This window comes from Brachyhypopomus gauderio, chromosome 17 (genome assembly GCF_052324685.1).
Source record: "Brachyhypopomus gauderio isolate BG-103 chromosome 17, BGAUD_0.2, whole genome shotgun sequence".
Classification (NCBI taxonomy): Eukaryota; Metazoa; Chordata; class Actinopteri; order Gymnotiformes; family Hypopomidae; genus Brachyhypopomus; species Brachyhypopomus gauderio.
Window position 1 is genome coordinate 20,301,926 of NC_135227.1, and position 12,545 is coordinate 20,314,470.

The 12,545-nt window shown below is 47.8% G+C and overlaps 1 protein-coding gene across 2 annotated transcripts in view; it reads right to left on the minus strand.

The window, feature by feature from the left end:
* Window positions 1-12,545, minus strand: part of ryr2b (ryanodine receptor 2b (cardiac)) — a 75,966-nt gene that overhangs the window by 31,706 nt on the left and 31,715 nt on the right. For both annotated transcript variants that reach the window (XM_076977592.1, XM_076977591.1), the window contains exons 35-51: window positions 11,588-12,392; window positions 11,215-11,415; window positions 11,019-11,124; window positions 10,781-10,924; window positions 10,227-10,503; window positions 7,750-7,864; window positions 7,306-7,438; window positions 5,822-5,925; window positions 5,205-5,340; window positions 4,807-4,993; window positions 4,557-4,665; window positions 4,141-4,261; window positions 2,641-2,810; window positions 1,928-2,151; window positions 1,668-1,758; window positions 1,416-1,556; window positions 160-323 (exon numbers count right to left, since the gene is read on the minus strand). In XM_076977592.1, the coding sequence (XP_076833707.1) occupies window positions 160-323; window positions 1,416-1,556; window positions 1,668-1,758; window positions 1,928-2,151; window positions 2,641-2,810; window positions 4,141-4,261; window positions 4,557-4,665; window positions 4,807-4,993; window positions 5,205-5,340; window positions 5,822-5,925; window positions 7,306-7,438; window positions 7,750-7,864; window positions 10,227-10,503; window positions 10,781-10,924; window positions 11,019-11,124; window positions 11,215-11,415; window positions 11,588-12,392 (3,228 nt within the window). The remainder of the gene's footprint in view (window positions 1-159; window positions 324-1,415; window positions 1,557-1,667; window positions 1,759-1,927; window positions 2,152-2,640; window positions 2,811-4,140; window positions 4,262-4,556; window positions 4,666-4,806; window positions 4,994-5,204; window positions 5,341-5,821; window positions 5,926-7,305; window positions 7,439-7,749; window positions 7,865-10,226; window positions 10,504-10,780; window positions 10,925-11,018; window positions 11,125-11,214; window positions 11,416-11,587; window positions 12,393-12,545) is intronic.

Below are 12,545 nucleotides of genomic sequence, written 5' to 3' on the forward strand. Positions count from 1 at the left end.
ACAACCAGTAATATAATGTCCAGCACAACTTGAACAAAAATTAAACAGAATTACGGAACACAAATTTACATATTTTCAAAGCACGAAAATACTGTCGTTTTTTATTTCAACACGCCACCTACTGCCCAGAAGATGGTGCTCTCTAAATTTCGAACTTACTTGGAGATATCAGGTGGCTGAGGACAGAATTGGCCCTCAGCATCCAGGGAGGAGTGTGAGTCCAGTCCGGCGGTGCAGCTGGGGTCGCTGTGGTCCGGAGGAAGGGCCCCTGCCACGGCGCTGAGGCAGGCCACACACAACTCGAACAGCTCCGCCTCGTACGGCTGAAGAAGAGCAAAACAACTACTACAAGTGCTCTGATATGCTCCACAGTCTGTAGGTGTGTGTGTGTCCCCTCCTGTGCGTGTCCCCTCCTGTGCGTGTCCCCTCCTGTGCGTGTCCCCTCCTGTGTGTGTCCCCTCCTGTGCGTGTCCCCTCCTGTGCGTGTCCCCTCCTGTGTGTGTCCCCTCCTGTGCGTGTCCCCTCCTGTGCGTGTCCCTTCCTGTGTGTGTCCCCTCCTTCCTGTGTGTGTCCCCTCCTTCCTGTGTGTGTCCCCTCCTGTGTGTGTCCCCTCCTGTGCGTGTCCCTTCCTGTGTGTGTCCCCTCCTTCCTGTGTGTGTCCCCTCCTTCCTGTGTGTGTCCCCTCCTGTGTGTGTCCCCTCCTGTGCGTGTCCCCTCCTGTGTGTGTCCCCTCCTGTGCGTGTCCCTTCCTGTGTGTGTCCCCTCCTTCCTGTGTGTGTCCCCTCCTGTGTGTGTCCCCTCCTTCCTGTGTGTGTCCCCTCCTTCCTGTGTGTGTCCCCTCCTGTGTGTGTCCCCTCCTTCCTGTGTGTGTCCCCTCCTTCCTGTGTGTGTCCCCTCCTTCCTGTGCGTGTCCCCTCCTTCCTGTGTGTGTCCCCTCCTTCCTGTCTAAATATGTTTTGTTTAGTTTCTTCAGTTCAGCAGGAGATGGATCTGGTGGCCATTTGACTTATCCTGGTATTGTCTGTGGTGTTTTAACACTTCAGGGAGTTGGGGAAGTGATTATTGTTTAGTTTATCTCTTTCTGGTGGAATTAAGGTAGACTGTTGAGAAAACTGGTGGATTAAAAAAAAGTTTGGGCTTTTGTTTTTTATTTTGGCTTATTACATTTCAAAATACAATCATGTTATCTAGAGCAGGGATCTACACTACATCAAGGTATTAGCATTTTTCGTAAGCTTGAAATTTTGCAATAGTCAAAGAATGTTCTTACTCTATAAACAAACTTGTATAGCTCTCCAAAAGGAAACCAATGAGTCTTCTGGTATCCACACACTTAAGAAGACACACTTAAGGTCTGTTGAGTCGTTCTCTGTCTTAGCTGAGCGTTAGCTTCTAGCTGCTTGCCAGGTCCGCACCTTTTTGCCCAGAGCTCTGAATATGCCCCAGAACAGCTTCCTGGCCAGCCGAAGCTCCTCCTCTTTGGCGGAGTCACTACCATCCCGTGAACCAGTCATGCAGTAGTACTTCCAGTTCCATTCATAATGATTGGTCAAAAGCTGTAAAGGGGTGTGTCACAGCATGTCAAACTGTACATGGATTGCATATTGGGTCATTCGTATTCATGTCCAACTCATATTCAGATCAGTTTTCAGTAAGAAAATTTAAACCTCAAGCGTCATCCTGGCATTTCCCGACAACTGAGGAACATCTGACCCAAGACTCTGAAGTAGATGCTGCAACATGGACGGCTTCAGTTCCCTGCAGCAAAACATCAACACACAAACTAATAAAGACACATTTGCTCGGAGGAATCTGGGGTTTTCTTTTGGAAGGTATCACAGGCGCAGGTCCAGGTGTCTGTAGACAGCTGGCAGGAACACTTGTGTGAGGTGAGCACAGGTAGGAGGAGCTGGCGGGAAGCACACACCCGCACACCGAGAGCAGGCAGCTGTGGATGGAGTCCCTCTGGGCCTTCGTCAGGCTGCTGGCCCTGGAGAAGAGGAAGAGGGCCTGCAGCAGCTCACGCAGGGGCCCCGTGTGGGGCACAGGGGCCTCACAGAACAGGGCAGAGCACTTCCGCAGCAGTGGCAGCACAGACACACACAGGTAGCGGTTCAGGGCCAGAGCCATGTCTGTCCCACCCAGACCAGCCTACACACACAGGGGAGGAGGGGGTGTGAGAGGGAGAGAGGGCGAGGGAGAGGGAGAGAGAGACAGAGGGAGAGAGACAGAGGGAGAGAGAGAGAGAGATAGGGAGGGAGGGAAAGAGAGAGATAGAGAGAGTGAGTGAGAGAGAGGAAGAGAGAGAGAAAGAGGGAGAGAAAGGGAAAGGGAGAGAGAGGGAGATAGAGAGAGTGAGTGAGAGAGAGGGAGGGGGAGGGAGAGAGGGAGATAGGGAGAGACAGAGAGAGGGAGTGAGAGAGAGGGAGAGAGGTAGAGTTAGGGAGAGGGAGGAAGAGAGGGATAGAAGGAGAGGTAGCGATAGAGAGAAGGAATGAGAGAGGGAGAGGATGAAAGCAGTGATGTGAGGGTGTGAGGGAGGGAAAATATGGAGGGGGATGATTAACACCACATAACACCTCAACATAAGAAACATAATGTCATATTCTGCCTGTGTTCCCCTAATGGATTAAAACTCACAGTATCCATGGTAACAGCAGCTTGCAGGTCAGGCAGGAAGCCATTCTGAAGAAGGCGGAGCAGGAAGTTCTGGTCTTGGATTCCATAGACGCGATCCAGGAATAGTACCATGGATGCCTTATGATCCGGACAGAAGACTCTGGACATGTCCGGCTCCATCACAGAACCATCTGGAACAGAAAACAGCGTGATTTACCCTGGGTTAGCTGTCCTACATTAATTCACCCTGGATTAGTTGTCCTACGTTCATTCACCCTGGGTTAGCTGTCCTACGTTCATTTACCCTGGGTTAGTTGTCCTACGTTCATTTAACCTGGGTTAGTTGTCCTACGTTCATTTAACCTGGGTTAGTTTTCCTACATTCATTTAACCTGGGTTAGTTTTCCTACATTCATTTAACCTGGGTTAGTTGTCCTAACCTGGGTTAGTTGTCCTACGTTCATTTAACCTGGGTTAGTTGTCCTACGTTCATTTAACCTGGGTTAGTTGGTCTATTTTAGTTTATAAGTCTATTTTAGGTCTACTCCCATCCTACCTTCTGACCTATATCAGTCAAAGGAGTATTGATTCTTATAATCTACGCTCCCAGAATCTTTTTTTATTGTCTGTTCCTAAAGTTAGAACTGAACTGGGAAAAAAGGCATTTAGGTTTGCAGCTCCATTTACTTGGAATGAGCTACAAAAAGACTTGAAACTTAAAGATCTGGTTTCTTTGGGCTCTTTTAAGAGGATGTTGAGCAACTTGGAGGTGGATGCTTCTAGTTGCAAATGTTTTGACTGATTAATTGATTTGACTTATTGTCTTGATTCTATGTTCTGATGTATTGAAAACTAGTTATTGTCTTTATGTATGATTGTTTTTATTGTAAATTGTGAATGTACTGCTGCCTGTCTTGGCCAGGACACTCTTGAAAAAGAGATTTTTAATCTCAATGAGGTTTTTCTGGTTAAATAAAGGTTAAATAAATAAATAAATAAAAATAGTTGTCCTACATTCATTTAACCTGGGTTAGTTGTCCTACATTCATTTACCCTGGGTTAGTTGTCCTACATTCATCCTACATTCAGACACAGTCAGGTTTTAGGCTCAGTGCTATACACTGCAATACAACAGATGAAGTAGCAGCCTGACAGCTTCAACCCTCTAGATGAGACGCCTTAAGGAACCAGAGTTGCTTTTCCCATTGGACACGTGTCAAACTAATGCACCTGTCACATCATCTCATGTGGCTCACGAGAGCTTAAAAGTATGATCCTAAAATAAAAGCCGATGCTGCTTTAAAGCGTGCATTGTGAAATCGCACATAAATTACATCTTCCACAATATTTGTCCATTTCATAAAATCTGACTTTTTTTCTTCACAACATGAGAAGGACGCCTGGTAATTTGTGTCAGGTTATTAAACAATTTGTTAGAGTAGTTGCAATATTACAGTCTAGCAGTTACAAACGGCCCTTTAATGCTGATGTGGCACCTGTTGGTGCGGGCGGGCGACGCACCTGTATTCTCATACGGCAGTGACAGGGGCAAACCCACAACTCCCTCCAGATCCTTAATCGGAATCAGAGACCTCAAGATCGCCCTGATACGGACAGCTTCAGCCCTGCCTGCCTCGATCAGCTACACACACACACACACACACACACACACACACACACACACACACTTCTGAACAACCATCACTTATATTGCACAAAACGTTATAGTGTTTGATGAGACAACTATAAAAATGTAAAACAATCACTAAGAGCACAGGGTTTAGGCTGAGTCTAATCAGTAGTCTAATCAGTAGTCTAATCAGTAGTCTAATCAGTAGTCTAATCAGTAGTCTAATCAGTAGTCTAATCAGTAGTCTAATCAGTAGTCTAATCAGCAGCTTCCCCGTCTTCAGAGGAATGTTGTGCTGGACACGCACGTGTATTTCTGGGGCACATCGGCCCAGCAGGTCAATGAGGGCAGAGTAGAAGGTCAAAATGGCATGACCCATGTGGATGATGTCATCCTCTTCATCATCGAGGGTATCCCTACAGCACACACGGGTGGTTGGAAAATGAAAAAAACCAAACTCAATTTATCAGATTTAACAGCAACTATAGAGTGAGACAAAGAGTGTGAGAAAAAGTGAAACAGAGAAAGAGTGAGAGAGAAAGAGAGCATGAACTTACAGCGTGCTGCTGGAGTGGTAGGTTTTGGAAGAGCCATCTCTCCTGGGGTCCTCAGATATCCTGATGGCTTCCTCCATTGTTGCCAAGAGACCGTTGCCTGCCTCCCCTTGCAGGGCGGGGCCAAAGCACTCCGGTTGACGAATCAGAAGCCTCACCACCACATAAGCGTTTTCCTCCACACTTTCACCTGCATATGGAGAATGTGCCAAATAACAGTGGGCCTCAAAAACACAAACAGGTATGTGTGTTATTACCATCTGCTTGTTTACAAATAGGGACCTATGAGCACGAGCGACTGTACACACATTTGCCACAGGCCTAGCTGTCTTGCTAACACTTCCAACACTTCCTAAGCATTCGTACACGGAGACTACACATGCTGTACATTCAACGCTCACCATTGCAGAAGACGGCAAATCGGAGGAAGTTCAGATAACGTTCTCCCTCCACGGGATTCCAGCCGATGTCTGGGTATCCTTTAGAGCGCAGCAGTGCACAGCCACGCCGGCCACAGTCTGCTAAACACTGACCCACCTACAGCAGCACAACACAGGGAGGTTCAGGAGGGTCATGGGCGGAGCTCCTGGAACAGGTGTGACCACACACACTAAAGCAGTCAGCCCTTCCATTGAAGGTCTTTCATAGCAAATCCACTGTGCTGGAATCCAGACAGAAAAAGAACAAACCATGCGTGAGTCCACAGATGAATGCTTGGCCCCATACACCAACCATGCCAGCAATGTTAACTAAGTAACAGATCTTGCCATGTACGCTTTGTTTAAGTTTGTGTGTGTACAGCACTTTGGACTCAACATGAAAAGTGCATTAATAATTATTTACACAAAAATATTTGTTTTATTGATTATTAATATAGTACTATAAAGGGAGCGGGGACAGAGAGAGTGAGAGAAAGAGAGAGGAAGAGAGATGGAGAGAGAGAGGGAGAAGGAGGGAGAGAAAAGGAGAGAAAGAGAGGGAGAGAGAGAGAGGGAGAGTGTGATTCAGCAGTTGTGACCTTGTCCAAGTGAGGCTCTGTCAGACGCAGTGCCAGTTCATAGTTGTCCATCACAGACGCGGCCGTCACATCCAGGGGTGTGCACCCTCGCATTGATGGAGAAGCTGGACACACACATACACACACACACACACACACACACACACACACAAGTTCCAGCTGAACACACAGGAGGAAAGTGTCTATCGGGCATACAGAGAAATTCATCAAACCATAATCATCTTGTTTAGGCAGTGAAGAAAATATTATTAGTTTTAGGCTGAGGAGATATGTGATCAGTATACAACCTTTACTCATGCAGCCCATTAGCTATCACACTGCTGCTAGCCCGTGTGTGGTAGATGCTTCTAGAAAGAGTAGAATACACAGAACCAAAACAAACAGCAAGCAGCCCATAATCCTCATGGACAGGCTTTGTTTCACTTCCTGTTTATATAGATTTTTTTTGTATTTTACACAATTGAATTTTTCGTTTCAGGTTTCAGCTAGAATTCCCCAGCATCCTCCCTGAATGATACTGTAATCAAAGCTGTATGTTATCATGACAATCACCATGTGAGTCAGAGATATAAAATAGAGACTTACAGTTGTGTTTGTGAGACCAACAAGACCAAGACTATCCCAAACATGTCAAGGCCAGAAGCAACAGGTGAACAAGCTCAGATCAAGGAGACTAGATCAAGGATTACACGAAGGATCATGCAACACAGCTACCACAACTTTAGTTCAATTACTGACACTTCCTGGAAATGAGATTTTCATCTTTCAGCATTTGGATGGTGTCATGCACGCATGGACGTGATATGACACCCTGGGTCACTCGTCATGGTTATTGGAGTATGGCAGCAGTCTTATTGTGACACGTGATACGCAATTTCTGACAGGATAAACCCACTGCCCTGCCTAACCAGCTATGGATGAAGGATCAACCCACTGCCCTGGACCCTCTCACCACCCTGAATTCTCCCCTGCTACGGCTGTATGTCCACGGCCCTGGACTACTATTACTGACCATCAAGAAGTTTAGGACTGAATAGGAATTACATAGAGAACACATGTATATAAATACACACAAAGATGAGATTTATTTATCATTCCCATCACTTCTTTGTTTATGTATCTCTCTAATTGTTGTTATGGAGACCGGCGTCGGCCAGAAGAGTATGGGTTCACCCCCTGAGTCTTGGTTCCTCTCACGGTTTCTTCCTCATGCTCTTAGGGATTTTTTCCTTGCCACTGTCACACTTGGCTTGCTCTGTGACAGCTGCTTTGTGACAACAACTGTTGTAAAAAGTGCTACATAAATTTTGATTGATTGACATGCAACATGTTTTAGGAGTCCTGAAGATAATCTATGGTCTCTCCTGGTCTCCATGTTGACTCCAAACAATCAAGACAGATTATTGACACGAGTGATGTAATGGAGACAATTGCTGTAGGGACAGAGAGCATGGTCTGTGGAGTGGTTGGTGAGGTGTGTCTACCGAGCCCAAAGCCACTGTGGTCCAGCAGGTAGCTCAGGTGGTCAAACATGGCCTTCTGGTTTTGGCGGCTGATGCGACAGAAATAGCAGAGGAATCGGCAGCAGTGGGCCACCATCTTGGGGAACATGATGTCCTTAAACACAAAGCAAACATCAAAGACTTTTTACTTCTGAAGTATCAAATCAAGACACAGAATATTGCATTACATGACTTTTAACAATAATAATTTATAATAATAATAATAATAATATTGTTTTAAGAACATTTACAGGCTAAACTGCAAATATTGCTTACAGCAGCTTTAAAGATCCCATCTGCATATTTGTTTAGTGCCAAATTATAGAGAAGCAGGTGATCAAGATGCAAGTAAACATTCAGTGAGAGGCGAATGAACTAGTAATTTTAGAGTTACAATACGTTATGTTGAAGGAGATGAGCAGTCACCTTGGACTCCCTGGTGCCCAGCACGTTCACCATTACCTCCATGACGGTCTCGTGCAGGCCCAGAGACCGCATGAGGTTCGGGTGCTGATAGAACACTTTATTTTTCATGATGTCACTGCAGAAGACAGAGTGCAAGTCCAAAACACTCAAGGTAGTCACAGATATGCGCTGTGAACAATTTCTCCAGGCTGGAGAACTATTTCTCCAGGCCATTTCACAAGAAATCACATATGGTGCCTTATACATGGGTTCATGAAAAATACATTTACAAGAATTAGCATTTCAAATCAAAATCCATTCCTGATCACCGAGTTGTAGGCATAAATAACAAACATAGTAGAGGCATGTCCCAAGAGTTATTTCCTCCATGGATAAACCACCTTATCGTGGTGGAGGGGTTTGCGTGTCAGGTACAGCCTGAAGGATATACATGGGTTCATTCTACCATGGGTCCACCAACTGTGGGAGAGGTAATACTAGGGGTTCGGTGCATTGTGGATTGGGCAGTGGCTGAAGACGGGGCCTTGGCGTACCAATCCTCAGTTACTGAAGCTGGATCTTGGGACATGGAACGTAACCTCTCTGGTTGGGAAGGAGCCTGAGCTGGTGTGTGAGGCTGAGTGATACCAACTTGCTGGGCTTACCTCGACACACGGTTTGGGTTCTGGAACCAAGCCTCTCGAAAGAGGCTTGACTTTATTATTTTCTGGAATTGCCCAGGGTGAAAGGCGGAGGGCTGGAGTGGGCTTACTGACAGCTCCCCGTGTTGTGTGTGTTGGGGTTTTCCCCAGTAGACAAGAGAGTTGCTTCCCTGCACCTTCGGGTTGGGGAACGAGCTCCGACTGTTGTTTGTGCTTATGCACCAAGTGGCAGTTCAGAGTACCCGGCCTTCTTGGAGTCCTTGGAGGGGATACTGGAAGGTGCCCCTTCTGGGGATCCCATTGTTCTGCTAGGGGATTTCAATGCTCACGTGGGCAATGATAGTAGGACTTGGAAGGGCATGATTGGGAGGAATGGCCTCTCCGATCTGAACCCGAGTGGTGTTTTATTATTGGACTTATGTGCTCGTCACAGTCTGTCCATAACGAACACCATGTTCGAGCACAGAGGTGTCCATAAATGCACATGACACCAAGACACCATAGGTCGCAGCTCGATGTTCGATTTTATAATCGTGTCATCAGACTTGTGACCGTGTTTCTTGGACACTTGGGTGAAGAGAGGAGCTGAGCTGTCAACCGATAACCACCTAGTGGTGAGTTGGATCAGATGGCAGGCGAGGATGCCAGACAGACCTAGCAGACCCAAACGTATTGTGGGGGTTTGCTGGGAATGTGTGGCAGAGGAACCTTGTCAGAAGGGTCTTTAACTCCCACATCCAGCAAAGCTTTGACAGCATCCCGAGGGAGGCCGGAGACATTGAGTTCAAAAGGGCCTTGTCCGCGCCTCCATTGTAAATGCGGCGGACCGAAGCTGCAACGGACCGGAGCTGTGTCAGTGCCTGTCTTGGCAGCAATCCCAAACCCAACAGTGGACACCTCAGGTAAGGGAGGCCGTCATGCTGAAGAAAGAGTCCTATGGACCTGGTTGACTCGTGGGACTCTGGCGGCAGCAGACGGGTACGGGTCGCAGAGGCAAAAATTAGAGGGTCCTAGAGGGTGCATGGGAGTTTGTTCATCCAGTCCACATTTGTTTTGTGGAATTGGAGAAGGCATTCGAGCGTGTCCCTTGGGGATTCCTCTGTGGGGTGCTCCGGGAGTATAGGGTACGGGGCCCGCTACTATGGGCTATCCAGTCCCTGTATGAATGGAGCAGGAGCTTAGTTTGTATGGCCGACATTAAGTCAGACTGGTTCCCAGTATGGGCTGCCCTTTGTCAGCGATTCTGTTCATAACTTTTATAGCAAAGTAGCAAAGTGACGGAGGGGGTTCAGTTTGGTGGCCTCAGAATTCAGGGTTTCCTTTTTGTGGATGATGTGGTCCTGTTGGCATCATCGGGTCAGGACCTACAGCTCTCACTGGATCAGAAAAGTTTTCTCCGCAGGGTGTCTGGGCTCTCCCTTGGAGATAAGGTATGGAGCACGGTCATTTGGGAGAGGCTTGGAGTAGAGTCACTGCTCTTTCACATAGGGAGGAGCCAATTGAGGTGGTTCGGGCATTTGGTCCGGATGCCACTTGGGCGCCTCCCTAGGGAGGCACTCCAGGCATGTCCAACTGGTAGGAGTCCCCGGGGAAGACCCAGGACATGCTGGAGAGATTATATCTCTCGGCTGTCCTGGGAATGCCTCGGTATCCTCCCAGAGGAGCTAGAAGATGTGGCTGGGGAGAGGGAAACCTGGGCCTCTTTGCTTAGGCTACTGCCCTGTGACCCAAACTCGGATAAAGTGGATGACAGTGGATGGATGGATGGATGGATTAGAGGCATATATGAACTGATTATCATTCATGTGTTACCCAAGTGTAATCCTTCCTACTTACCCAAGTGCTCTGATCATAAGTCCCTCTTCCTCTTTGCCCATCCTGGCCCTGAGCAGAGAACGAATCTGACCAAGCGCCCTCTGCAGGTGATGTGTGTCTTCCACCGAGCCCTGGCTGATGCAGTAAGCCTTGCAGAGGGGGGCAGACATTTGTCGGGACAGCCCCGCGTACTGCTGGAACAGCAGGCCAAAGGCAGCCTGTGCCAGGGCTGGGTCTTCCAGCGCCCCATCCTGGACCCAGCGCAGCACGGTGTTAGAGGTCAACTGCTGCAGAGAGACTGTGTGGACAGACGAAGCAAGTGCGAAGAGAAAGTGTGAGTGAGAATGTGAGAATGAGAGTGAGAATGGGTGATGATGCTCACAGTGAGTGAGAGATACAAAAGGAGTAGCAGAACAGAGAAGTTGGAGGCACAGAAGATATAGGGATAGATGATTGAGGGATAGATGATTGAGGGATAGATGATTGAGGGATAGAGGATGGAGTTAGACAGTAAGAGAATCACAACAATATAATATTAAATGTAATATTAAATGTATCAGTGGTGTTTTGCTTACCAGGTTTAGAAACAATATGCCATTCTACAACACTGGACAGCCTTCTCTTTAAATCAACCACTTTATCTACCAGGCTTCTTAATCGATCCCTGATAGGCAGAATCTCCTCGTCTTCAACATCTAAGTCTTCATCCATCTCAACACCTGTTGAGAACATTTGCCAGGTTGAAATAGTGGGTCGTATGATGACTGTGGCGCTGAAACACATTTTGATGTGGAGCTTGTTGTGATTGGTTACCACAGTGTCTTCTCAGGTCCAGGTGGAACTCCCAGAGCAGATCTCTGAGCTCCTCAGGACATGGGCAATCCTGCTGCTTCTCCCGGAAGTTCAGCAACAAGTTCATCTGACGTTACAGCACAATTGCATTACACTAACAATAACACTAACAATATTATATCAATTATATTAGATTTTATCTAATATGACCTCTGACCTGTTCTTGCGGGGGAGAGCGAAACTCCTTAGTCTTGCGGGCGGTGAGGGCAGCAGACATGTTGAGTGCCTCCATGACCTCGTTGTAGCGGTAGCGTTGGTTTTCCTGGAGACGACCCACAAAGTCAAGGGCAAAGGTCATCATGGCTTCAACCCTGTGGCGTACCTCGCAGTCACACAGGTACTGCAGCAGGTGACACAACTGAGGGAGAGAGAGAGGAGACAGGGAAAGAGAGAGAGAGGGAGATAGTGGGGGGAGAGAGATAGGAAAATGGCTGAACCCAACAGAGGTAGAGGGCATTGTTTCTTTTTCAGATGTCTGAATCCTGTCAGACAGAGAGCTGCGTGTAACAGCAGACGTCAATCATTCCTACCTGCAGTTTAACAGCCCCAGGAAGTTTCATCTGCAACAGGTCCAGATCAGAAGCTCGGATGAGTTTCCCTCCGTCCTCTACCTCCATCTCTCCATCACTCTCTCCATCACTCTCTCCATCCCCTTGTCCTCCTGGGTGGTTTTCCCTTATGAAGGTGGAGGGGAGGATCAGAGACAGGGCCCCACCCAGGTCTGAGCGCTGAAACACACCCATGATGAGGAGGGTGTGGAGCAGTTGGAGGAGAGGGACCAGCAGCTGCTCCACGCTGCCCCCTACAGGATCCCTGACATGCTGCTCAACTGCACATACTGCCTGGTCCAGCATGGACACAGTTACAGCCTTCAGCATGTCCAATGGGAACTCAGGGCTGTGTTGGCCTCCGTCGCCCGATATGTCTCCGCTCGTCCTGATGAAACAAGGTGTCGTGAAGAGCATTCTGGGCCGCAGCGAAGTGCTGATGTCAGTTCCTGGGAGGCTGTGGCATTTCCTGTCGTTTTTGAAGAGCGTAACGGTTGGGGTGGCGCTGGTCATGGGTACAGTGTACTCGTGGGTGGTTTCCTGCATGGCCCTAGCATAGACGCTGAGATGGGCGCTGGTCAAGAGTGCATAGAACCCTGCCCGCAGGGGCCCGGGCATTCTACAACACTGCAAGGCAAACAGGAGCTGTGACTGGTCGACATGGCTGCACAGGGCGTGGCTCACGTGTGTGTTTCCATGGGCACAGAGGGCGGAGTAAAGGTGAAGGGTGTGGTCATGGAATCGGAGAAGGTTGTCCAGTTCAGAGGTTTCTAGAATATCTATGCACCTTAGGAAGAAGACCAGCAAGAACGCAACACTGAAACAGCGATTATTTGATGTTATTTTATACATGTCACAGCTTTTACTCAGATAATGCAGATTAAAGTGATAATCATGACAGGATATGCGATTTTGTGAGAAATCAAGACCAAACAACCTA